Below are 27484 nucleotides of genomic sequence, written 5' to 3'. Positions count from 1 at the left end.
TAGCAAGACAGCTAAGTAGCTGGGAAAGGAACATTAAGCTGCACAACAAATACAAAAACGTGAAATCAAAGAATGCACCATGAAGAATACTGGATGTTCCACCTAGCTCCCACCCCGTTTCATCTCTCTTATCCAGAGAGGAGCACTGGGGACATGGCGGTGTATTTTGACCACCGTATTGAGGCCCCTGGAAGCGGTGGTGTGCCCTCTCAGTTGACCTGGCACTCCGCTCTTCCTGTACTGGCTGTGGCCTCAAGCAGTCCCGCCACTGGAGGCAATGTAGACCTCTACCTGCAGCAGGTAAACACATTGACACGGAGAGAAAGACCACTTTGTTATATCCACTAATATTCACTTTGTGTTAATATTATCAATTACAGCGTACGTTTACACACCATCTCTGTCCATATGCAGGGAGAGCATGTGGAGAGCTGCCATTTAGAACGTCCTCACCAGCCCACAGTGCTGCACTGGCATCCCACAAAGCCAGTGTTGGCACTAGGCTGGGAGAATGGAGAGGTGGTGCTGCTGACACACCCCTCTGGAGATCAAACAGTCCTTCCCAGCACACACACAGCCTGCATCACACTGCTGGAGTGGAGTAGCTCTGGCAGCCGCTTGGTAACTGGTGATCAGGTGAGTGTATTGCAGTGACTGTATACACAGACACTCTGTCACATGCACTGATGCATTCATAGCGTTGCATACATGATAAACATGCATATTTTTTCTGGGAATACTTAGACCAAGCTGGATTACCAACATGGCATATTTGGCACAAGCCCTTGCAGGGTAATCAAAGCATAAACTGGATGAATTGCGTGCACAGATGCAATCTGAAACCATTTAAACTTCCCATTTCTTCTTATTGAACCACATAAATATAGTGTAATTATTTAATGACAGACTGGAGCGCTAGCAGTATGGAAGGTAGATGCTAGAGGGAGACTTCAAGGAAACCATCTTGTGAAGCATGAATACAACAAACCTCTAACTTGCTGCATCTTCAGACCGGCCTCACCTGGGGAGTAAGTAAACAGGATGCAATGCTCCGAGTTAGTTATTCTTCTTTTCAAGTCCTTAGCAGTGAGATAATATTGAAAACATTGTGACATCACTATGCCCTCTTGATCTGAATGCTGTGTTTCTAATAGTAAGACCTAACTTATGTTACAGCGATGTGGCAATGCTAGCCCGGGCATCAGTGAGTGGAGATGAGAGTGCTCTGGACATGTTCAGCTGGAAGGGAGCACCTCTTAAGATGGGCCCACAGGAGGGACTTACTTTCTATGTCAGCACTGCAGATGGTAAGGTTGTCTTTTCCTGTCTTAAAGTGTTTTTGTACCACCACAAATATGTTTTCTTAAAGCCACATTGTGTAGCTCATGACTTTTACTTGATTACTGGTTACTTGGCTAAAGAGAGAGTGGGGAGAGTACTTCTGAAACAATACTGGCAGAAAGGAATCTAGAGAGAGTTAAGAGAGAATCCAACAGGCTAAGAATATCCTAAGAATATCACTTCCATTGAAAAGCATAGAACTTTTGTGCCATGAGGCAATAGATATCTTACCTTTTTAATCTTTAACCCTATGTACCTTGTATATAGGTAAGGTCCACAGTGTGGATGAGCATTGTAAGACAAGCACACTTCTCAGTGTGGAGGGCGCAATCAAGAAACTGTTCTACCTTGAGAAAAGAGAGGCGCTTGCTGTGATCACAGAGACCCTGATGTTGTCACAGTATACTCTTGGACCTGAGGGAGGAGCCCAGGAATTTATGAAGGTATGCTAAAATCATCAAAGATACTATTTCTTTTTAATCTGTTGAAGGCTATGGTGTTTTTGATGGGTTATGGAATCATATTCTGTAGATAAAGTCTTGTTTTTTCATACACAGGTTAAGTTGAGCAGCAAGACTGGGCAGAATGTAGACATTGTCTGGACAGAGAACGGCCTCCTCATCACAGCAACAGGGGAACAGGTTATCAGGTCAGTTCACACATAGTGTTTGTACACACATACTCTATATCCACTTTCTAAACTTTAAAATATCTGTCCCTTTTGTTTTTTTAGGCTGTGGGACCTGGAGCGCGATGACAACTATGTTCTGCCTCTTGACGAGACTCTGGGGTTTGAGCGAGGAGAGATGATCAACTGTGTCTCATACTGTGCAGGAAAAGGTAACTGCTAAATATTTGTCCCATAGTTCAAAAAGTATAGTGTGTTGTTTTTTCTTCACATTCCTGTGGATTTGGTAGTTTCAAGATGCTTTATTTCATCACATTCTCAAACCTTGAGTAGACTGATTAGACATAATCAGTCACCTTGATAACCGCAATGTTACTACTGGTGTGCAGACTTGTTTCAAAGCTTCATTGCTTTTGTATACCTTTGTGGCCTCCCCAGAAATCTTGGCAGCTGGTACCAGCCATGGTCGCATAGCAATGTGGAGGATGGTGGTGCAGCCAGGCAGCAGAGGTGATACCAAGGCCCAGTGGAAGCTACAGACACCCACAGAAATAGAGGGAAATGTCATTCAGCTACAGGTACTGTATGAGTTTTTACAAAATGTGATGTTAGCACATATGTAAAATGATTTAATATAAACACAACACACACACACACACACACACACATATATATATATATATAAAGTATTCTGCTGGGAAAGTTCACTCAAACCTTCCTTTTCAGTGGGGCTCCAGCATCAATCTGCTGGCGGCCAATAATTCAAACACAGTGCTGATCCTGTGTGAGCATGTGATGTCAGCCCACTTCAGCCAGCAGGTGGCAGCAGTGCAGCTCACCCCAACCCAGCTGAGCATCACTCAGTTCACCACAGGAGCGCACCTTTCTCTGCAGTCGGACATACACATCAAGGGAGTGTGTGTTAACAAGGTAAGTGTGGAGCTGAGAGGGCAGAAAATGCATAATTGCTATTTCTTTTCTTGAAGACAGGCAAAAATACATATCATGGTAACTGGATGTGTGTTGTCATACCAACAGGACTCAGTGACAGTCTGGAGTGGCAAGCAGGTCACTGTATATGAGCTTTCAGGGACAGTTCTTCGCAAAACAGGTACAACACATAAGTAAAATCCCACTCCTCAGACCAAACAACATTTTATAATTGTGACGTTTTAGAAACTGCACTGATCTGTAAACATATGCTCTTCTCCTCCATTTCTCCAACGTTCTTTCTCCACCTCCCCTCTTGCTGATTTCCCAGGATCGTTTCCTTGTGACTCCCATGTAGTAGCTGTACATGGCGAGAACCTCTACACTGTGGAACCTAACAGGGTCCAGATTCGCACGCCACAGGTCTGTTGTCCAACCCTGGAACCTACGATCCAATATTCACTGAAACACACAGACGTGACAGATATTTGTGCATGCATTTTCTAAACGCAAACTGGCTGTAGTTGTTTTACTGCTGAATTGAAAATTGGTTTTAAATGAGCATAAACACACAGGCAAGTGGTGTTTGTCACCATAAGTTTCAATGTTGGACCATCTTTTTTCTTTAGGGCACAGTGAAGCAACTGTTGACCTTCTCCAAGGCAGAGGGCAACCCTGTACTACTCAGTGTGTGTCAGTCTTACCTGGTGGTAGGCACAGACACAGCACACATTAGAGTCTTTGACCTCTCCCGAAGGTATAATGTTAATGTGGATGCTGGCATCACTTCCTTCAGTTAAACAAGTAGTAACTTCCATGTGGTGTACATTTCTGTTCATTGACAATTTCTATGTTCAAAGTACTTTTTTGGCCAACAATGCCAGTCTCACCGTATGTCTTTATAGAGACGCCAAAGCTCACTGCGGTGCTAAGAACCTGGCTGACCAGATTGCCAATCTGGGAGCCCTGAGGTCCGTCAAATGTAACGCCAATGCCAGCCAAGTCAGCATCCTAATCTCTCAGGTGATACAACAGTCACCCTCTTTTTCCTGAAAAGCTGTTCAATGTGTTTTTGAGAGCTGATTCTAATTTCTTTCAGTATCTTAAAATGTGACCACTTCATGTGAATATTTCTCTCAGCTGAACTGTACGTAACTCTTCCTCTCAGGTCAATGGACGGCCTGATCACAAAGTGTATTTTTATGATGTTGAGATGGACACTGTGACGCACTTTGACTTCTTCGTCGGCAGACCGTCCAGTGGTATCTCACAGCCGGAAGAAAGTGAGAGGTAACTGACGTTGCTTTTGACTATATTTGTATTCTGTCCGTGTAGACTTTTCTTCTCTGGTTGTCTTATATTGCATGTGTCTGTTTCAGGCAGCAGTTTCAGGGGACAGAGCTCAGCGGTCGCTGCCCTGTGTCTCACTTCTGGGATGAGAGTGAACCTCGTCTTTTTGTTTGTGAGACAGTACCGATCAGCTCTGAGTCCTCATCTACTAGCTTCTTGGATACGGTAAAGACCTGTACCACTCTTTGATCAAAGCATGGCACTAACAGCTGGTAGTTTTGACTTCCCCTTGTGCTACACATGCTACTATACAGCCGTTTTGGGAACCAAAAATGCATAAATATGTTGATTCAAGCATTAAAAGTAAATTTAAAGTAATTTGACAGTGGGTTACCTTCATTCTGCTCAGATGGACGTGTCGGTGGTGACACTCTTCTGTACGCAGGAGCATGGGCTCCTCCTACAGGACTGCTACCCTAAACCTTCAGGCCTGCAGGCACTTCTCGCTCTGGATGTGCCTTACTATTGTTTCAGCTGCAAGGTGAGGATGGAGAACACTCTGTTCTGCTTGTGTATTGTCTCCTCAGTGGGGGGTTTCTCATACATCATGTAGGGTTTTTTCTCTGAAAAGTTGAAGGCCGGCTGTTTTGAATCCTAAGTTTTCTTAAACATCTTCCTTTTGTTTTTGTTCGCACCCATCACGGTTCTTATGTGAAACTCTGTGTTTGGTCTTACACACCCCAGCTATTATTTCGGAGGGGGGGTGTCTTTCGACCAGAAGTAAGTGTCTGTCCCCTACAGTGCGTTCAGAAAGCTTCAGTATTTTTGACTCCCAACTTCCAACAACTGTGATCGTGTCTGCCTTGTGCTGCATTTAAGCAAAAAGTATTGTCTCTTCAAGATCAGCAGCACAAGTGCATCCCTGAAATATCTAGATGTCACTATGGTGTGTCCAGTTCCCATCCACCTTGTTTTTGTTATGTTCTGTGATTCTTCTGCCTTTTATCCATTCCCCAATGCTTTACCCAACATGCTGTGTTCATTACTGGCTGTGAATCACATGTTTACCGATCTTAACACAGTGTTTTCCTGCCTGGTCTACCCCTCCTCAGCCCGGTGAGAGAGATCCAGGGTTAGCAGAGATTTCAGCACCTCCACACCCGACCCAGCCATCAAAGGGGTCGGCTGCCCAGTTCCCCCATATGGTGTCCAGACGAGCTCTCAGAGACTTTGTGGGCCTGGAGAACTGTGAGAAGGCCACCCGCGACGCCATGCTCAACTTCAGCTTCTACCTGACCATTGGTGATATGGACGAAGCCTTCAAGTCTATCAAGCTCATCAAGAGGTAAGGCGTCATTATGTGTATACCGTCAGGAGGTGGCATGCCTGCTGTGGGCATACCCCCCTGTTTGATCGCTGTCATCGCCTCTCCCAGCAGCAGTCCTTTCCACGTGGGCTTTAGTTCAAAGGCTAATCAATGGCCACAGGGATAGCATTGTTGCTACAACCTTGACTCTTCTCAGAATGCTCTACAATGGCTTGCAGTGGGAGAGCTGTAATTAATTGCTTTTTACTTACATCTAGAAATGGGCATTGTTGCCACTCTTCACCCCTCATTTCACTCAGCAGCTTTGACTGTAGAGGTCAACATGGAGGAAAACTACAATTGTTTAGTAACCATAACTTTGATATACCCTCTTAAAGTCTGGCAGGTGATCAAAACACTAAACACTGCCTATTTTACTATTTGTGGAGTTTTGTTTTATTCCTAATCTCAGTGGAAAGAAATGCAGGACCACTGTATCTGTATATGTATATTTAATCATATAGACTAAGACTAAGCTCAGCCGCTTTGCAGCATACCACGATGCTATAATCAAATCAGATCCACTAGAGCACAACTTGTATTAGTTTATGTAAGTACATGAAATATAATTTTAAACACAGGACATGATTAAGGACTTTTTGTGTGTCTGTGCTCAGGGAAGGAACTCTTCAATGTGTATATATGTGACTGTTTCTGATAGTGTATGGGTGTGTTCTGAGGGGATGTACTTTTCTAAACACACTGTGACTCACACACACACTCAGTCACTAGGTCCCCCTGCCAGTTTGGTCCAACAGGAGTGCATTTTCCATTCTTGCAAACATTGAATCAGGTCACTAAAAGGATGTGCGTGTCTGTTTATGCGTGTGTGTGTGTGTGTGTGTGTGTGTGTGTGTGTGTGTGTGTGTGTGTGTGTGTTGGGGAAACGTATATGTGATTTCAGCAAAGCTCTGATATTATCTTAGGCAGAATACGTGATTCAGGGCACTTGGTCTGAATTCTGCTGTAGTGTTGCTTTCGCATGTATAACAAACATTACCCAAATGGGAAAAAAGCATATCCCCCTGGCCGGATATTCCAGAGAGTTTAATAGGCATGATGACAGCTTTACTAAGTTCCTCATTGATGGCTATTTTTACTGCTGCTTCTTTTTTTTTCTTCTAAAGATCGGTATTGTGTTCGATTCCCGCATATCTCCACCCACAGGAATATGCATTTCCTGCAGCAGTAACCTGTACCTTCTGGGACTTGTCTCTATGGTGCAGATCTTTGAATTGACAAAGGTTCTCATACTTAAGTCAGAGACAAGCTTTCATCTAGTACATGGATTTGAGGTCATATAAGGAAATCAACTACCTTACTCTCATAATGACACCTGGCTACAGCCCAATTTCTGTGTATCAATGGGGCTTCAATCAGCCTCTTCTCTGGATGTTCAAATCGATTTGAACTGAATGAAATTAATCAAAATATGAAAATTATAATTCACTTTATCCAAAGCAGATATTCTCAATATGAAAGTCTCCTGAAGCAGCCTGTCAGACACAGGTTGGAATGTCTTTATTCAGTCCAGACTGTGCTACTTCCTTTCATTCATGTTGTCCTTGACTTTAGGTGACATGCTGCAGGGTTATCTGCCCATATGACTGCAAGCCCTCTCCTACTGTCTTTTCGCCACTGCATTTGCTATTTAAAAGCAAACCTCCGCCCGTTCCATCAGGGACAAAAACACCCAAGGAAGTGTTCAGGGGTGAAGCAGAGACTGATGAATGATGTTGTAGTCATCATAATTGGCTGTGCTGCATGTGACCCTCATGCTCTGAGTTTATGCCATTTGTCATTGGACAGTAAGTAATTCACTGCATGAAAGCATTAGAGTTGATAAAATGTAGATATTTATATTCATCTTCACAGGGTAGTAGGAGTGGTTGTATCATCTTTCACCTGGCAGGTTTGGGTCAGTTTTTTTTATATATTATTTTATCATATTAATTTCATTAATCAATTTAGAATTATCCCACCAGTGGACTCACGGATAATTGATCTACATAAGAGTGTTTTTGGAGAGGTAGTGTTTTGGAGTTACAAGAGATTAAGTAACTGTTGAAAAATATCACATTGAACATTTTCATTCACATTCACTTTTTCTTATACTCTCACCTTCTACTAAACTAAGAGATCAACCATGCTCACTTACCACTGTAGCTTTTTCTTGAGCTTTCAACCACATCTCACAGCCCTCCTCGGCGAAGATATATTCAACTACCACGTGACAATTTCTGCGCTAAGTACTGTGTTTAGGTCACGTAATGACACCTGAGCTGACAAAATTAGTAAGTGAACCTTTAGTTTAGAATTTCACAGAGACAATCTTGGAAGTCTAGAGTTTAAACTTCATCCCTTAATACAGAAAATACATGTTATATTTTAAAATTTGTTAATGAAGTTCTGTGTTGTCCATTTGTCAGGTGTGGTGTTGAACACCAAAACAGCAGCAACAACAACAACCACCGCGTTTGAATATTTACCAATGAATTTATTGAATTTATTTGATATATTATTATTTTAATGCGCTCCTATGTTTGGCAATGTAGATAGCCTGGAGTTCTGTGCAGAAGTATGATATGGTCACAATAATACTACAACTAATGATAGCACTATTCTTTACACAACTATATTATATTAATTTAAGTATACATGTATGTACCACAAGCCAGCAGAGTTTCCTATGGAAAGCATCATGAAAAATGAACTTAAGTATTGAAATGTGTATGCAGTACATCGCCAAAACATTTGTTACCATCAATTTACAAACACTGCTTAAAAAAACAAAATTAATTCACATACATTAATCAGCAGGCCATTTGTCTTTTTTATTTTCCTTTTTCAAGATTAAGAATATTGATGTGGCAATGGTTCAGAGAGTGAGAATATTCTCTCATGTCTTTCAGTGATCAAAATATCACCTCTGATTGGCTGTTTTCAAATGAAATATTGTCACTGATTTGGGTTAGACCAATCAAAAGGTTGACTGACTCTGCTGCTTTTACCTTGTTAGTTTACCTACTTACTTGCAACATATATCATTAATATTAATATGCTTTAAGATTGTAATAAGCTTTAAATGGATGAAAACAAATATGAGGTATTCTGGTATTACATTTTCAACATCTTTCATAATTTCCAATCTATAATTATGCCGGAGGCCATTTAATAAGTGCACATATAACAAAATAGGTCAAGTTCCAGCTTGATCTTTTCATAAGCAGGATGTTTTATACAAGACGGGTCCTAGTCCAAATTTAGCTACCAATTAGCTCACTCAAGCATGAATAAATGAAACATCATTCAGTATTGAATATGATTGTAGGTTTAGGGCTGCGTTATACAGATATTTTAGTTTTGTGCTCTAAGCAGCAAAATAATTCAGATATCTTTGTTTATGGTGGGAGAGGTTGTGAAATATAGAGTTTTACAATTGCAGGTACATGTTAGTCCAGCGGTTGTAGAGCCTTGAGAGTCACATTGGAGGCTCTTAACTGGAGTAAAACATGAATGTTTGGAGAGCACAGTCTTCTCAGTGTAGCCTGTTTACTCCTTACTGGCTTGTGTCATATGGCTCAACAGGGTGACTCCACATAGTCATTGTCAAGACGAGGGTGGAAAGGCGATGCCAGTGAGCGACTGATGATTATAACTCGAGGTGCAAGGCAGTCATCCCGGCGATGTAAAATGTTCCAGATGAGCATGGCCGCGGCCAACGTGGCCAGCAGGCAAGCAGCTATGTCCAAGTAGCAGGAGTAAGACAGGTGTGTGTAGGGCCCGATCCTGTAGAAGGTCACAAGTCCAATCACCAGCACAAAACCTGTACAAGAGCACATCGAGAGAAGGCTTGAATCAGTGAAAATGTGTGCCAATATTTGGTCACAAACAAAACTATTGGACAAATTCAAATTTTGACTTTATGGTGGCACTAGATGAAAAGTTAAAGGATTAACAAAGTTATTAAAAGCCATCTTGAGGATGGCAATCCAAGCAATAGTTAACAAAAAATGAGAACCTCATGGTGGAGGATGATGAAATGTCAGTGGATTACCAAAATCAGTAGCATTCATCCTCTGGGCATCATGAATGTCTGTACAAATTTCAAAGCAATCCATCTAATAGTTGTTGAGGTATTTCTGTCTGGACCAAAGTGGTGAATCAACAGACAGACTGACTTTACCATCCATGGAGCTACGCCACCAGCGGTCACTGAAAAGAAAATATTCTTCAGGCACTATTTGGCAGAGCAAGGAGAAAAAATGTTTTCTTTTCTGTGACCATGTATATATTTTACTATTTTTAGTTTTGTATTTCTTGGCTGTTCGGAAAGACAGTTTAAAGGCACAGTGATATAACAGAATGCGTGGCCTGAAGTACCTAAAGTGTCTGACACATTTAGACATCCATCCCTGTAGCCTTGTATTTCACAGTTCAGTGGGCGCTCTGTGTGGGGCCTTTGAAATTGGAAATCTGTTTCCTCCTCGGAAGAACTTCTGAGATCTCGAGATCAAAGTTCTCAAAAGAGTAAAAATATCAGAGCATGAATATATGCTCGGGAAAGCCTTTGATATGTTTTATCTCCTGATTTCTTTGATTCACCGTAGTTTAACTCACGCAATGAGGAACTCCTGTTTGCATGCGAAGGTAGAAAGCCACAGCCTTCAATTCCATGCTGTTTCTTTGATCTTTACTTTGTTTTATCAACATTATCTACAGTGGAAAGTTATTCACTGTCTCCATAGCCCACACCCTTCCTTCTTCTTTACCATTAGAGGTGTGTATGAAAGCCAACATCAATCAATGCTATTCGAGTATATCCCAGTCGATCCCTCATTTACCGCATTCAAGTGTGGTCTGGAACCATCCAATAGTTCAACAATAATACACGTCTAAAAACTTGCTCCATCTACAGTGGTATAAATACAGGGACCAAAAATAATGACTGGAAATAGGGATGTTTAGGATATGAATCAGTCAGTTTCCTGAAGCAGTCAGCGGCACCAAGGGGGGAGTTAATTTATATTTCTTTCTCTACCTCTAAAGTAAGATGGCTGTCATTGTTTTAAGTGAGGATGTGGTTAATTGTGTCTGTGCATCATTACGTGCCTACCGCCGTGTATGCAACTGAATGAAGAATGCAACTGTTTGCTCGATCCATTCGTGTTTAACCTGTCTGGTTCCTTATCCAAGAAAATGAATAATCTCCTGTCCAGGTTCCAGCCAGGGTGGGCTGTGTGAACCTCTTTTTTTGGCACGGCCTTATCTCTCAAACTTCCTTCCCCGTCTTCCTCTTTCCATCCTTCCTTCCTTCCCTCCCCTCCACACCCTAAGAGCTTCGAGGTTAATATATTTGCTGGACATTTGACATGATCTGTCACAGAGAAAATCTAAACAAGTCTTATCTTATGGCCAGGTCTTAGAAATTCATTTAGCTGGTTTGTTTTCCTTCGTGGTAGTAAAGTCTTGGTTTATTGAGTGACTGGCCTGCCTGGATTTCTTTCTCAAACCTTTATCACTCCCTTATTACCAGGAACCTCTTGAGCCACAAACTTGTGAGAAGTGTTTGACTCATTCATGAGCCAGATTCAAAAGATCTGAATTGAGCCCCGTGGTTGCAATTCCTCAAAATCAAAAGAAATGACAAACTTAGAGGGACGTGACTTTTGACATGTTAGAGCTGTGTCCATTCAGAAAACACATTCCAGAGTTGTCTCCAGGGATGAAACGACCAATATTGCGCTTTCAGCCTGGACCTGCCAACACTGCTGAGATATCACTGAATGGAACTGGATATTGTTATTTCACAGTCTGCTTGCAATAGCTGAGCATTTTGGCACGTCTGAAAATGAAAACATTCCTGAGAAAGAGGGTGATGGGTAAAAATATCTCCATTCATTCAGAGCTGAAGCCCATTCACTGACTCAGTGGGGGAGGTCTAAAGTAGGAATGGGGAATGGATTACTGAATAGTAAAAGCCTGTACAACTGTCTGTACTTGAAAGGGGCCGTTTACTTGAGTATGAATTTGGTAAAGGAAAGCCATTATTTATGTACTTTTGCAGCCTTTATTTTGAGGTATTTTTTAAATTTAATTTTAATAACATTTCCTCTAACACAATCATCAGGGCAAAATGTTGATTTGTCCGATACTTTGGTGTATTCTCAGAGCCGTAGTGTGGCTGTAGTGTAGTGTAATTCCCCCCCCCGGGGATCAATAAAGTATTTCTGATTCTGATTCTGATTCTGATAGACTCGTAGTCTAGTTGCTTGAATAACAGCTGAAACGATTAATCGGTTATCAAAATAGTTGCTGATTATTATTCTGTCAAATGACTTAGTTGAATAATCAATCATTTCAGTTCTAGATTCAAAGTTAATTCTTCTTCATCTTAGAGGGTCAAATGATGAGAAAGATAAATATATAGAGAGAAACCCTGTTGACAAGTATAGCAGCATAATCACGACTTGTTTTCCCTCATTCAAATTCACCCGTTTTGATCAATATTTTCCTGGTTGTTCTGTTTTTGGATGGGAACATCCCATTTGCCAAGATACATGTCAACTTATTACTCAGCAGCTTTGTTGGCCATATATGGTAAAATTGGAAGAAAGCATTACTATTTTTAGATGTCAGGGAGATAGGTGTGTACTGTTTACTACTTTTAACTTGTAACTGTTGTTACTAATGTCCACATTTGTGAACACAGTCTTATAAACCATCATTGACCACATTATCAAAACAGCTATAAATGTCCACCACCCATGTCGGTGGTAATGATTTACGCAATGTGAAATCTGTTTATTTTGTTATTGTCTTTTTTAATCATGCTTTTTTGAGACAAGTTCCTGGTCACTGGGGTTTGGCCGGTGGTGTTGTCTAATATTGGAAAATACTGTAATGTTGGGTGGGTCTCAATCCTCTCACCAAGGTCTTCAGATAAAAGCCCTCATCCCTGCTGCAATGCGTGCTGAAGACTCTAACGATAAAGAGGGGGTTCTTCATTTTCCGCTGCGCTTGGACATTTTGTAAACACAGACATAAAAGCTAGGCGGCTTATCTAGACAGAGGCGATTCCCACCCTGCTGTTGTATGTACCACAGGACATTTCTCTACCAAAACACACTATAAACACACAATCACAACACACACACTGACATACACAAACCTGCATGCACATAATCCCTCCTGCCAGTGCACACACAAACACACAGTCGCTGTCGAAACTGTCTTTCCCGTCCACTCCCCCTCCCTTCTTTTTCCTTCTTCAGCTCGGGGGTTTGCATAACAGGTAGTCAGACATTTCCTCGTCCTGAGCAGGGATATCCTGGCGCCCGACAGTCGCTCCCTGGCTCGCTGCAGCTCTGGCCCATAGATTCTGGACTAGGACTAAATTTAGACCCAGAGCAGACCCCCTTCATGCCGCTCTGCCACAATGATACCAACCCAGCTAAGCGACCACTGCAACACAACACACTTCCTCAGCAGGGGCACTGGGACAGGCCATACCAGCCAACTCTTAATGTAGCACAGTGGGATGGATGGATGGTGCTGGTTGTGGAGGGTTTGTTACCATGACTGCACTAAGTTATGTCCCGTGTTAATTAATCCAGAGGATGGCCCTCTTTCTGTTTTCTGGTTTCCTAGTTTCCCATATTTTCTTCTTCTTTCTCTTAGTCTGACTGGTCTTTTGTTTTATTTGGTTTATTTCTACATTTTTCTCTCTGCACCAAAATCAGAAACACTGTGGTTTCAGCAAACCATGTTGAAATAGAAATAAAATGATGATGGATAGTAGTATAGTAAGTTACTGTCACTTTTTACCTACATTATCTACATTTACTATGGATTTGGACTACTAAAATACTGTCTAGCAGCCATTTTCAAAGAATTGAATAAACTCAAAAAAGGTGTGCCTTTAGCCTGTGATTGAAAGTTTTCATAGTGTCTTCCTGCAGTATTTGCCGTCAGAGGCTGATCTTCAGTGTCGGAGAGTCAGCCAGTCTAGCTCCCCCCTGTGACTTTACTCCCTCTCTTTGGCATTCTACCAGAGAGCATTTTTTAACAGCATCTTGATTTCTTTATTTCCGTGCCAGAATGATAGTATGTGCATAGTGTGTTAAGGATACGTCACATTTGAATCAGAGGTGCTTCTCTGAGAGCTGATGCAAACAAACAAGTTGTAAAAAAAAAAAATGCTTGTACTCACTGGCTAGCTGGAAGAGTGCAGCGATGGCCTCCTCCCACCACTGGGATTCCTGTGTGATGAAGGGCAGCTCCATCAGGCCTAGAAGGAAGATCAGCTGACCAGCAGTCAGGGCCACCGTCGCCATCAGGTTACATGCCCGCATCATGTCAAACTGCACTAGAGGGACCAGAAGAACAGCCGTGTCATTTTTGCTGCACTGTGATCTAAATGCATTGATTGGATATGCACGACAAGTTAGGTTGAGTCTAAATTCGGAGGTCTTGATCTTTAAGGGATAATCTGATATAATATGTCTGAACGTTGTAGTGCAACACGAAACTTAAAGGGAAATATAGTATACATTTGTAGCAAGGTGACATTGGCATGTCCTTGTATAGCATTAGTAGGCAGTGCTGCCCCATTGTGCCCTGTAAAGTTGGCCAGGGGACCTTTTCCCAGACTTGAATGAAAATTTCTCAATGGAACACTGACCAACCAGATAAGGTTTATACTCAAACCATGTCAGCAACATGATTGCCCAACAAAAAGATGCATTTGGCTTTTAAATGACTTACATACTACAAATTGTTGGCTGGCTGCCATGTGCTACTGTTTACACTTATACATCAAACTGCCATTGACCTCAAGTAAAGCACTTACCTTTAATTTATCATCAGACAGTCAACCAGTCGGATGAGAAACAGATTAGACACTCCGAAGTTCTCTAATATTACATATTTTGTAGAAAGCAGACATATATTGTGATGTTGCACTTTAAATCAAAACGAGCGTAAAAACTTACATTTGACAGTGCTGCGGGATTCTTGGTAGCCTGCATACTCAGAGCCCCATCCCAGGCCTTCGCACTGCCTCTGTGTCCCCTGCACCCTTCTCCCAGCCTGGAGATCATCACGGCCCCTTTCCCCACCAGTGGGGCACATCCTCCATAGTCCCACGCTCCGCTTGCGTCCGTCCTCCAGGGCCTGCAGGACCCAGCTGGGGGTGAAGGCTGCGACATTGTTTAGGACTAGGGACAGCAGGGCTACCGCCACCGCCGCCGCCACTAGCCTCTGCACGGCCATGCGATGCCCGACGCCCGCCACTTCTCCCCCTCCCTCGTGTCCCTCCTCCGACCCTTGTTCCTCCTCAGTGTCCTGCCCTCTCCCTTGCCTCTCCTCTGGGGCAGTAGCACCAGCAGTGCTCTGGGCCCCCTGGCTCCTCTCCACCTCCTCCTCCACCACCACCACCACCACCTCCTCCTCCACCTCCAGCTGTTAGCGAGTGTTGTCCCAGCTCACGCAGAGGTGGAATTGGCAAGAGTGTTGTCTTGAGGCTTAGCTAAAGGACATCTCCATTCATCCTCATTCAGGAGTTGGTTGTCATCGCAGCAGATCCTCAGCCCTCCTCCTCAGACAGCACTGCGGGTATGCGGGGATTAATCCAACTGGCACCTTGGTCCATTCCACTGGCTCCGGCTGGCTGCAGCTTGACTCTTGGATCTCACTCCTTGCTTGATTTTCTCTCTATTTTCCCTTTCTACTTTATCTTCTCCTTTTTGCTTTGCTTATTGCACTGGTCTGACTTCTGTGTGTGCAGCTGGCTTCTCTGTGTAGGCAGTAGATTGTTTTTCTTCTCTCTTTTTTTCTTGTATTTTTCTTCAGCCACTTCACATTTCCTTCGAAAGTACAGATGCAAATAAGCACAGGTTCTCGCTTCAGTGTTGGTCTCAGCTAACTTGCCGATGGCTTTACTGAGGCTTACCAAGACTGTCTCCCAACTAGAAGAGCTCCCACTGCCTGACTGGAACAAGAAGTCCTTTAACCCACCTCCTTTTGCCTCTCTCTGTCTTTCCCTCTCTCCCTCGCTCACTGTTTCTCTGCAAATCCTTCAGGTCAGAGTTGAAATGTGGGGGAGTTGCTGTTCGTCATAGTCCGAAACATCAGTTCGCAACTGTAGCAAGCTTTAAACAGACAGCTCCCTCCTTCATGATCACTTTAAATGTCCCTGTGTCAGTGTGTTTGTGTGAGAGAGTGTCCAAAAGACCCCTCTTAGACGTCACTGTTGTGTATTCTTTTGTCTGGAGCCCAGGGGGCGTTCGCTAAAGTCCTCTCTCTCGTGTGCAACAAACATATTGGCCGCCGCAGTCGGGCAGCAACAGGATGTGTTTCCTGAGAGGAAAAGAGGATGGGAAGAGGGGCCAAATGTAGACCTGTTCCTTCTCTTGTCTTTCCTTTTCTGGCTCTCTAGATCTTGCCGCTCTCTGTATGCAGCAAGCTCTATTCTTCTCAGCATTTTAAAGTGTCTCACTTTTCGGGTTGGTTTTCTGTGACCATATAGAGCAGGATTTTGGCTGACAGTTACAACTCTTGCTTTCTTTTTCTTCACTTGGCCTCCATGCCCCCCCCTATAGCAGGGCCCCTAAAGATTTGGGGTATTTCCTGTTGCCTAACTTTAATAAACAGCCCACATCTGTATCAGCTAAAGCGAGGAGGAGGGAGGGGACGCAAATAGAGACCAGATGGCTGTGGAATCTTAAATTTGGAATTGAAGCAAGAGAAAAGAGGGCAGAGGGGTTGATTTACGTCAGCAAGACAAAAGGAAAAAAAGGAAAGACGGAGATAGAAAAGCCCGCCTCTGGCTTTGAGTTAAAGTCCTGCACACATTCTTATACAGCTATGCTTATATCAGTTTGTGTGCAGGAGGTCTTTTATGAACATTTGTTATAATTGTTATTAATGTTGAAATAACACTACCGTACTAGAGCTCTGGCCATATTTTGGTCAGGTTTTTCACCATTTTCACATGCATACTAAGGGTTTGGGTGTAAAATAGAAACCTAAACTAAACTGCAAATAATTGTACGTACATGTGTACAACTGTTTTCACTGTTGAATAATAAAATGCCAATACAGTGAGCCACATATTACCCTTGAAAACAAGCCATTTCTCTTTTCTCTGTAGTAAAGCGGTATGGGAAAACATGGCACGGATGTGTGTGAAGACCCGCCGGCTGGATGTGGCACGCGTGTGCCTTGGGAATATGGGAAATGCCAGGGCAGCAAAAGCGCTGAAGGAGGCGGAGGCTGAGGATGAGCCCGAAGCCCAAGTGGCAATGCTGGCCATTCAGCTCGGCATGCTGGTAAGATATTCAAGTATTGGAGTGTAAATGACTGATGAGACATGCCTCACTCCCAATCAGAGCCTTAAAGACAATGCAGGAATGTTTATTCCTCTAAGATATCCTTCAGTTTTACATTACTGTTGAAATTGAAAATATGATAGAGACATGAAATGTTTACTTAGTGACGTACTATTCTTTCATCATTTTTATAGAAAAGCAATGTACATTTAAAAACAGACAAGATAAGACAATGCAATAGAGAAAATATGAGATAATAAAAACAGAAAGGCCCTCCGTTCTTCATATATCCCTAAAATCGTTGTCCAACTTAATGCCACATCCTTTGGCTACAAATAACATGTCCTCTTTTTAGGTCGAAGCATTGCACCACACAAAGACCAACGGGACTTTCCAGACCAAAAGCGTTTATCTTTCCATCCATCTTTTCCTGTCTTCCAATAGGAAGATGCAGAAAAGTTGTACAAGTGCTGTCAACGCTATGACCTGCTGAACAATTTCTACCAGGCTTCTGGCCAATGGCAGCAAGCTTTGGAAACAGCAGAGAACCATGATCGCATCCATCTGCGCACCACCTACTACAATTATGCCAAATACCTGGAGTCCATGGGCGACAAGACCCTGGCCCTCGCATAGTAAGGCAGACTCTGTTGTGGTTTTATGTCAGTGATACAGTAGTTTCAGTATTTGTGACCATTTGTTTATGGGTACATTTACTATGGAAACAAAGTGTGAATGTGAGCCTTTTTGTTCCAGTTATGAGAATTCAGACACACACAGGGTGGAAGTTCCCAGAATGCTCCAGGATGACACGCCGTCTCTAGAGATCTACGTTAGCAAAATGAAAGACAAGTAAGTCCTGAGTTTCTGTTTATGGTAAAAACCCTGTCATCTGAAGAAGAAGTCACATGATTCTCATGCTATATGCGTACGCCAAGTTACATTTAAACATCGGCCCTATCGTATCCATCCAGGAACATCTATAAGTGGTGGGCCCAGTACCTGGAGAGCCAGTCAGACATGGATTCAGCGCTGCGTTTCTATGAATGTGCCCAGGATTACCTCTCCCTGGTTCGAGTCCACTGCTACATGGGAAACATTCGGAAGGTGACTCAGTTTGTATTAGCGGTGTAATGTAATGTTATATACATTATTGTAATATTTTATTGAAGATAATTACATTTTGAGGACACCATTGTACTCATTTTTATATTGGGTAATTAGATGTAAATGGTTTTGAAAACACTTTTAAGTACAGTCCATAACTGTGATCATGTATTTATTTATTACACCAGGCATCTGAGATAGCCAATGACACAGGTGACAGGGCAGCATCATACCACCTAGCCAGACACTATGAGGGCCATGATGATATCAAACAGGCCGTCCACTTCTACACACGAGCCCAGGCCTACAACAATGCCATACGACTTTGCAAGGTAAAGTACTCCACTGTGTACTTCTCTCTGTGAATACCCAACAGGCTTTTATGGAGTGGGTTGTTGATGTGTGAGTATTGTGTCTAAACAGGAGAACGGTCTGGATGACCAGCTGATGAACCTGGCTCTGCTCAGCAACCCAGAGGACATGATGGAGGCCGCCTGTTACTACGAGGAGAAAGGCACCCATATGGACCGAGCTGTCGCACTCTACCACAAGGTCCCTCACAAATGAAAATTTTTTCTGAATGTCTGAGGTTATGTTCAGATTGATGCATTGTAAATCATTCCACAAGGGGGCAATATTGCACCATATATTTAAACTGAACAATGCTGATGGGTGAAAAAAAGTTAAGGGAACTTTTTGTTTCAGCAGAATGTTATTTTGCTCATTTCTCCACTGTAGGCTGGTTACGTCTCCAAAGCTCTGGAGTTGGCCTTTGCCACCCAACAGTTCTCTGCACTTCAACTGATCGCTGAGGATCTGAATGAGAGCTCTGACCCAGCCCTCCTGGCACGCTGCTCTGACTTCTTCATCACACATTCCCAGTATGATAAAGCTGTGGAGTTACTGGTTGCAGCCAAGAAGGTATCTGTTTGTGACACAGCATCACTTATACATGGAAATAGCCGTTCATATGTGCATACTCACTGTATGTGCGTCTTTTCATTTGTACATGAACAAAGTACCATCAAGCCCTGGAGTTGTGTGTGACCCAGAACTTGACCATCACAGAGGAGCTTGCAGAGAGAATGACTGTAACTGATTCAAAAGACTTGTCTGACGAGGCCCGAAAGGAGCTGCTGGAGAGGATAGCTGACTGCTGCATGCGTCAGGGCAATTACCACCTGGCCACCAAGAAATACACACAGGCGGGCAACAAGCTCAAGGTAATAATGTGGTGTGTATCGAACACTATATATGGATTCTCTGCAAGCTTGGAACATCCTGCAGGTGTGTGAGAGGGCAAGGGATTACTTCCTCTGGTCTGTCAGCCTGATGTCATGCAATACATACACACACAAGTACAAGCGTATGCAAGTTAAAATATGGCACTGTTAAACCTTAAAAATATTTTCTTTTTCAAACAGGCCATGAGGGCACTCCTCAAGTCGGGCGACACAGAGAAAATAGTATTCTTCGCCAGTGTTTCTCGTCAGAAGGAGCTTTTCATCATGGCTGCCAACTACCTCCAGTCTCTGGACTGGCGGAAAAATCCAGAGATCTTGAAGACAATCATTGGTTTCTACACTAAAGGCAGGGCACCAGACCTGCTTGCTGGCTTCTACGAAGCCTGTGCTCAGGTAGAGCAATATGTCATTCAAAATATCACTCCATTTCATGATGGTTATTATAGGTACTTGTCTGGTTATGAACTGACAATCAGCATTTTGGAAGAAGTCTGTTAAATTTAGGGCAGTGATCTGTAGGAGAAATGTAAGATGTGTAGATTTTAACATGGAAATTCTACTTCTGGTCATTTCTATTTGTTGCAACTTCAATACAGAAATAGGCAGAATACAACCAAGTCAAAAATGTTTGTTTGGGTTCATGCTGTTGGGGTTCAATAGCTAATCTGTAGAGACTTAAGTATAGTGAGACCTTGTTAAATATAATTAATGACGCTTTGGGGAAAAGATATTAAGTTGAAATAATCAGTAAACAAGTTTCCTCTTGCTGACCATTGTTAAGGTGGAGATTGATGATTACCAGAACTATGAAAAGGCTCTAGATGCTTTGACTGAGGCTTTCAAGTGCCTCTCAAAAGCAAAGGACTCTTCAACTGGGCAACAGGAAACAAGACTGGCTGACTTGCAGCATAAAATCACCCTAATCAAGAAGTTTGTCCACGCACGCAGGTAAGACTATAACTCATATTTGTTCTCTTTTGTATCTTGATAAGTCCCTCTTTTATTCCTTCCAAAACTGAAATACTTTTTTGTGAGGGCTTTTGTCCATCTTCAGAGCTTTTGTCCTTTGTCTGCAGGTTGTATGCAGAGGATGCTGCTGAGGCCATGCGGTTATGTGAATCCTTGCTGGAGGAGCCAGAGTTGGACCCTGCTGTCAGGATTGGAGATGCATTTGGTTTCCTGGTGGATCACCACTGTCAGCAAGGCAACTTCCAAGTGGTGACTATTGTTTTTTTCTAGCTTTTTTATCAGGTGAAATGACACAAAAGAAAACATCTTAATTGTAAGTTGATGTCTCCAGATTTACAGCTCTAAAGCTCTAAAAGTCCTTGGACAAACACTCAGCTCTTCATCTTCTGTCCATCTTTCTTCTTCAGGCCTACCGTAAGCTGGAGGAGCTCCAGAAGCTTTTGCCATCACAGAACATCAGGTACTATGTGAGCCAGGCCAGTCTAGAGGCCCTGCAAAAAGAGATGGGTGTGCCCATGGATCGTGGTGACCTCAGGCACAGTGTGAAGGAGGAGGATGAAGTGGAGGAGGACTTAAATCTATCTTAAATAAGTCTCACTGATGATTTTTATAATAATATAATATATTTTCATATATTTTGACGTGTATCAAGAATCTGCATTTTTAAGCGTCAGCACTTTCTCAGACTGGGAACGACTGTGCAGGTGGTCCTGTGAAGAACAGCAAGCAAGATGCGTCAGAGTTACCAACAGAAGTCACATTGGTAGAACTGGTTGTAACAGATTATCACACAGTGGACGAACACTGGGGAAGACAGAAGAGATGGAAGGAGCGAAAGCTACACCAAGACCACACAAGGTTATTTAAAATCTTCCACACTCATCAAGACAGTTGACCTGAGAGGATGTCTCCTACCTCAAAAAACAATATTTTGATCTGCAACTGTCCAGTGTGACTGAGGACCAAGTGAAGGAATCAACACTAGAGGCTCTAATTGTATAGCTCTGATATGTTAATGGTCATGTTCACATAGATTAAAATCAATCTTTCAATCTAATGTGGAGATAGAGCATTCAAATACACTAGATCTACTCAATTCTACTTTTCAACATTTTGAACACAAGTAATCCATAACCAGTGTGATCTGCAAAAGAGGATTGATCCAGCTCTTCTATTCTACCTTCAATCCTGGATTCATTTTACAGCTACTTTTTTATGCAGAACGGTACATATTGATGAATACAGATTATTGCCTTTGAGTTGAATTTTATATTTAAGTTTGGCTCTGAATTTGCTGTTTCTTATAGATGTATCCCCTGATCTGAATATGAGGTTTACATGCATTTGATACAATGTATTTTTTTATTCAATTGATGTATTCATTGTAAGTATCCTCTCAGTGTCAAAAGTCATATTTCTGTAAAGCATTTTCCAGCTATTTTTTGATAACCTGTCAATTTCTACTTAGCACATGATATTGTGAATCAATGTGCTTTACATTACAATGCATTGTTCCTATATATTGTAAAGTTCCTATAATAAAACTTTTTTTTTTAAATATATTGGACCACTTGGCCTGAAAGGTTTTATATCAGTAGTGGTAATCCTATTCGTAGCCTGTAATAAACTGTACTTAGCTGGTCAGACGAAACCCATTATTTAACCATAACATGAAGTAATTGTCATCACTGATGTACAAAAAGCATACATCCTAATTAGTCGTTTCCTAAAGAAACAAAGTCATTTTGACAACAGACTACCAAAAGACAGCTGCTATCCTAACTGTGGCCACAAGATGGCGCTGCTGCCCATGATATTTGCCGAGCCTCGGCCCCTGTTAGCAGCAGGAGCTCGGATACATTTTACAGGACAGAGGCTTTGTTGTTTCTCATGCTGAAGTAAACAGCTAGATCACATATAAGCAACAATTTAACGTAGCTATTAGAGTTTCCTATATAGTCTAGTTGTTGACGTCTAAGTTGTTAACTCAGACCTGTTGAAGATTAAAAACTTTAATCTTCAACAGGTCTAAATTATGAGTGAGTTTGAAGTTAGTGGTGAAAGTCAAAGACACCAGAGGACGGTCAACATTATTAATTTCTGAGTGGCATTTACAGTGACATTTGCGGGGCTATTCTTCAAATACAAAAATAAATACTAATCGTCGGTATAAAAGAGAGTATGCAAGAACACAAACAAGAGAGTACACAGCAGAACCATGGCGACATAATGTTGGTGGATACAGTGGGTGCGTGAATTTAAGCAGCCGTTGACCGTGAATAAAGATGGACACACAGGGACACCAGCCAACTTCAAATGAACTTCAAGAGCGACTTCGAGCTCTGACTGAAGAAAATGTAAGTAAAATATAGCAGTCAGTCTTCATACGCAGGGGTTACACGCATTTTCACTCCTGTGAAAAGGTCGACGTTGGGCTGATATCCAAAGTTAGCTAGCTTAAAGGAATAGGGGAAATGAACGTTAGCTAACGTTGGACTACCAACTCAAAGGTGGTTAGCAAACTTGCCCCTGAGATGTAGCTACAACACAGCCAACATGAGAGGTCATTTAAGGGGACAATGTGCCTTTGTCACCTCATTGTAAGGAAGTGTTTCTGTTCACCTCACTTTAGTTGCAGCTGCGTGACAAAAATGAACGCCTTTTCGCCAAAGTGGGCTACCTGGAGAGCAGACTGGGCCACCTGGCCAGCAGCAACACAGACCTGTCCTGCAGGCTGATCCAGAGTGAAGAGGAAAAGCTGATGGTAGAGTTCACGAGCTTTAAGTTAAGCATGCATGAGCTGCGAGTTCATTTTATCTGTTCAGTGCAGAACCAGAGGACTCTGTTCTCCCTGTCTCATCTTTCAGATATCTAAGGAGCTTGTGGAGGAGAAAATTCAGACAAACAAGATGAGAGAGCAGTTTGAAGAAGAGACATTTGAGCTCAAAACCAAGGTGAAGGTTTTGCTTGAAGTGATGTAGTGGTAAATAAAATGTGGGTCACATGTAGCCTTTATTTGATCATTATCAGCATAAGGTAAATGCTCAGTAGAGAATACACAATTAAATTGCTCTTAATGAGAACAAAAGTGTGAAAAGGCTACTAAATTCAATGGGGCATACGTGTAATTATTTATTTGCACTGAAATAACAACCACCAACAACACCAAAACTTTCTTGTATCTCTACAAACACACTAACCTGGCCCTTTTTCCTCCAAAGACATGTCCTTCTGTCTTTGGAGGAAACTACATAAGTTTGATTGATCTCACTATACGATGATTTTAGGGCAAGAAGATTTAATAAGACTTCTTTCCCCCTGTTAGATATTGAACCAAGCCGGTGTAATAACTGAGCTTGAGATGGAACGAGACAAGTTATCCAGGGAACTCCAGTCAGCGGAGGCTCGTCTGAAAGTGGCAGAGAAGAGCAGCCAAGGTCTGACAGAGGAGTACGCCACACTGAAGAAGAGCTACCGAGCTCTGGCTGAGGCCCATGATAAAGAGCTGGACCAGAGTGAAGAGCTGAGTGCTGAGCTGCTGGCACTGGCCCAGGCCCAGGACGCCCTCCGTAGGCAGCTTGAGGAGCAGCAGCAGAGCGTGAAGACCACCACCCAGGGTCTGCATGGGGAGCTGTACAGGGTGCGAGCCTTGATCAGCCGCATGTCGCGTAACAGAGTCAAGGTGAGGCAGGGTGCTAATTAATCTTTATCGCTCTTCAGGTGCAGAGGAACAGGAAAGGGCATAAGTTAAGTTCCTGTAACTCCATAGTTGCTGGAACTTTAGTGGCTTTTGCTTTAGTTGTAGTAATAGTGGTACCTCAAAGGAATTGCCCCCAACCCAATTTCAATTACATGTTAGTCCTATCTCAACTATCCACAAGAAAAATGTCATTGCAGCTCCAACATAAGCAGAACATGTCCTTGTCCATGTATACAACGATAAACCAAAATTTGTCCTGAGAGGAGCATGTTTCCCACATGTCTTCAAACAGCCCATGCAACTGTTGCAGCATGATTTACTGCACCTTTGGGTGCAACAGACTAACATTTCCCACATAATTTCCCATGTTATACACACTGACAAACCCGTGGTCATGCAAGCCATTTAAGGCATATTTGGAGGTAAAAACAGATCATATGCATAAAACACATTTTCTTTTGGTCTTTGGGGTTAAAGTGAGTCTTCAATTTGAAACATCATACTTACCAATTTTATAACATTACTGTATTAACAGCTTGAGGATCTGGCAGCTTTGGACAAGGAGCAAAAAACTATGGAAAAAACTGTAAGTACTTTTGTACAAAACATATCTCATTGTTGGGAATAGTGGCCAACACAGATGTTTTACAGGCATCTAACTACAGTTTTGTTAACTGCCCACCTCCTTTGCCTACTCGTTCGTCTGCTCTCGCACAGCTACTTGGAAACCAAGATGAGATCAAAGACATGCTGGAGAAAATGAAGAACAGCTACGAGGAGCAGCAGAAGAAACTGGAGGCGAAAGTGTGAGGGCCAATGAATGTTTGTCATTTACTTGTGCACAAGCTTAAATAAGATGAAACGCCATTATCTTTCCATTTCCAGTCATCAAACAGCCAAACCCATCTCTGCATGTTATGTCGCAGAGTTCATCCCACACGCATCTGCTCTGTGGTCCCCTCTTTGATTTTTCTGTTCTAAGCTTTGGCTTTATTTGCTGTGTGTGTGATGTGGTCTCTTTGTTTGCCCCTGTGATGTGGCTGTCTGTGGATTTTGGTCACTACTCTTGTGGTTGAGCCTGTGTTTGGTCATCAGGGTGGCAATGGGTAAAGAGCACCAGGAGAACAAGCGAGCGGTCCGTCATAGCCAACAGGAACTGTCTGAGCAGAGTGCGGTGAGCATGAACCTTTCTCAAATGACTGTAGATGATATCACTTGCAACCTCTGAATGAATGTAAAGATAATTTCACTAGCAGGGTACAGAAGTTACTTCAAATCATCATATTTGTGTTATTTCTGTCCAAGGCCCTGATGTGCTCTCAGAGCCAAGTGAAGGAAGTAGAAGAAGAGAACTCAAAGCTACAGCTTCAAGTCAAAGAGCTGAATGAGGAGTACCGTGCAAGGCTTGTGTGCTATTTACAGGACTTAGCTGTGAGTTGCAACACTCACACAACTCACGTCTACAAAGTCAGGTAGGACGATCTCTCACACAACATCCATCTGCATGTCTTTCATTTAGGAGTACGTTGATGGACTTGGAGAAGATAAAAATTGCCCTCTGGACAATTCTAAGATGAGGGCGTTTGTGGACAGCATGCTCCAGGATGTTCGCTCATCCTACAGGGTGAGGGAGGAACAGCTCGCCTCTGCTGCTCGCTCCTATAAGAAGAGACTTCAGAGGATCACCAAGACCCATCATGCTCTCCTTATTGCGTACAGGTAAAAACATTCTTGACTGCCACTCCACTGATCTGTGTTTGATAAAAACGTGGAGGGGTTGGGGTACCAGCACTGCCATCAAGAGCATATTCCCAGTTAATCCATAATGAGTAACTGCCCATGTCTATACATTGTGGTCTTTAGGGTTCAGAGGGAACAGATCTTGGCCAAACCAGAGGGCGGTCTTGACCCTGGACCCCCAGAAGCCCACTTCAACCTGGAGCCCACTGAGCTCAGAGATGAAACTGAGAAGGAGCTGCAGCACCTTCGCCAGGACAAGGCGAGGCTGGAGGGTCAGCTGCAGGCGGCCCGGGAGCAGGTAGCACAAAAGAAGGATGGCAGGCCTTGAAATGGATTGCTTTTGTTTTGTCTGGCAAATGCTTGTATTTGTTCTGTGTGGACTCTTCTTTGTGTCCATACTTCCCTCATAAGGCCAAACAGCTTTTCTTTTGTGAGCAGTGAACTGGAAAAAATGACCTCAAAGTTTGTGTCCTACGGCAACAGAAAGCCTTTCTTCTGCAGAGGTGGACTGCTGATCATGTAGCAGCACTGATTGATGTGAGATTTGTGGCTATTAAACCTGGTCATGGTGATTGGTGGAGCTGTTGACACTTATTTTAGATGTTTTTAAAGAAATAGTGTGACTTTTTGGGAAATATGCTAATTTGAATAGTCGAGCAGAGACTTCCAACCAGCAGACACTCCAGGAGCTCACTGAAACACAGCAAACAATGTACAATGTGTCAATTATTGCGCTTTAGAGGAGCTGGAAGTGGAGGTTGTTGCTTTTAGACTTCACCAGGCTGGCTGTTTCCCTGTGTTTCCAGTCTATATGTGAAGCTACGATATCCGTCTGCTATATATTTATCATCCAAACATGAGTGAGGTGAGAGATGATCTTCTCATCTAACTCTTTGCAAGAAAGCGAATAAGCCCCAACATTTTGAACTTTTAGATATGTATTTCTTCTCTAAACTTTCCTGTGGGAAAAATAAAGTTTTTAGAATCAAATTGAATGAAAGCTTGACCTTCAAATAAGCATAATAGAAATAACTTGTTCACTTTTGTGTTCCAGGTGGCTGTCCTCAAAACGCCTGTTCAAAATTTAAGCCGTCAGGAGTGAGTGTCATTTTTGTATTTTTGCCAAATGACAAATGTGGTCAGCTGTAGACTGTGTCATAAAAGATGATAACAAATGTAACTTTATCAGGCCAGAGCAGATATGCGAGGAATCCTGGTCGGACATAAGGAAGCAGCTGAGGGAGATCACAGACTCTACACTGGTAAACAAAAGTCTCTCACCTCTTAACATTTAGATTGTCAAATTACATCTCTCACACACAAAACAATTCTTACAATTGTATAACCTCACTTAAAAGCTTTTGTTTGAAGAAATGGACAGTTTTCTGTGATGAAGGTCATCTGAAGATTTCCTTTCTTCAAACAGGCGGACTTTGAGAAGGAGCGCACCCTTCTCATCACCAGAGCAACGGTTGCCGAGGCACAGGTGTCCGAGTTGCAGGATTATGTTGACAACCACCTGGGCAGGTCAGGAAGTCACTTGATGTGTAAGTCATGTCATGTGCACTTTTCAGAGGAGCGTTGTATTGAGTTTTACCACTACCTGCAGGTATAAAGAGGAGATCTCACATCTCTGCAGGCTGCATGGGATACAGGAGGCGGTGCGTTCCCAAAGTGCTAATTCATCCCTCCATTAAGAAAACTGGTCAAAATCTGAACCGCAGTCATATATTGCTGTATAAATTTAAACTACACACTTTTTTAGTTTTTTAAGTGGATAACTGAATACCTTGTTTTGACCAGAGAGCATATATATGGTGTGCATTTGCACCATCACTA

The 27484-nt window shown here is 42.6% G+C and overlaps 3 protein-coding genes across 3 annotated transcripts; 2 read left to right on the top strand and 1 right to left on the bottom strand.

The window, feature by feature from the left end:
• Window positions 1-153: 153 nt before the first annotated feature.
• ift140 (intraflagellar transport 140 homolog (Chlamydomonas)) lies at window positions 154-20792 on the top strand. The gene is made up of 29 exons (XM_070927290.1): window positions 154-300; window positions 415-636; window positions 907-1028; window positions 1177-1307; window positions 1609-1784; window positions 1899-1990; window positions 2075-2181; window positions 2408-2547; window positions 2696-2899; window positions 3008-3080; window positions 3231-3322; window positions 3529-3656; window positions 3805-3922; window positions 4068-4189; window positions 4279-4414; window positions 4599-4730; window positions 5302-5534; window positions 16708-16885; window positions 17330-17520; window positions 17642-17737; window positions 17860-17992; window positions 18181-18324; window positions 18416-18544; window positions 18731-18913; window positions 19012-19215; window positions 19417-19629; window positions 20018-20184; window positions 20313-20454; window positions 20613-20792. Exons 1-29 carry the CDS (start codon window positions 154-156, stop codon window positions 20790-20792), a joined length of 4335 nt encoding a protein of 1444 aa, XP_070783391.1.
• Window positions 8039-14839, bottom strand: tmem204 (transmembrane protein 204). The gene is made up of 3 exons (XM_070927243.1): window positions 14549-14839; window positions 13768-13923; window positions 8039-9381 (listed from the first exon to the last, which is right to left on the bottom strand). Exons 1-3 carry the CDS (start codon window positions 14826-14828, stop codon window positions 9137-9139), a joined length of 681 nt encoding a protein of 226 aa, XP_070783344.1. The 5' UTR covers window positions 14829-14839; the 3' UTR covers window positions 8039-9136.
• Window positions 20793-22490: 1698 nt separating the features above from the next.
• Window positions 22491-27342, top strand: ccdc78 (coiled-coil domain containing 78). Its single transcript, XM_070927705.1, is given in 14 exon segments — window positions 22491-22562; window positions 22838-22969; window positions 23073-23159; window positions 23531-23887; window positions 24441-24491; window positions 24623-24711; window positions 25001-25079; window positions 25211-25336; window positions 25425-25624; window positions 25769-25943; window positions 26700-26743; window positions 26835-26907; window positions 27072-27212; window positions 27214-27342. Coding segments are annotated over 14 exon segments (1755 nt in total).
• Window positions 27343-27484: the final 142 nt, after the last annotated feature.

This window comes from Enoplosus armatus, chromosome 20 (genome assembly GCF_043641665.1).
Source record: "Enoplosus armatus isolate fEnoArm2 chromosome 20, fEnoArm2.hap1, whole genome shotgun sequence".
Lineage (NCBI taxonomy): Eukaryota > Metazoa > Chordata > Actinopteri > Centrarchiformes > Enoplosidae > Enoplosus > Enoplosus armatus.
Note: the sequence above shows the minus strand (reverse complement) of the source record. Positions and strands in the feature narration are given on the sequence as shown.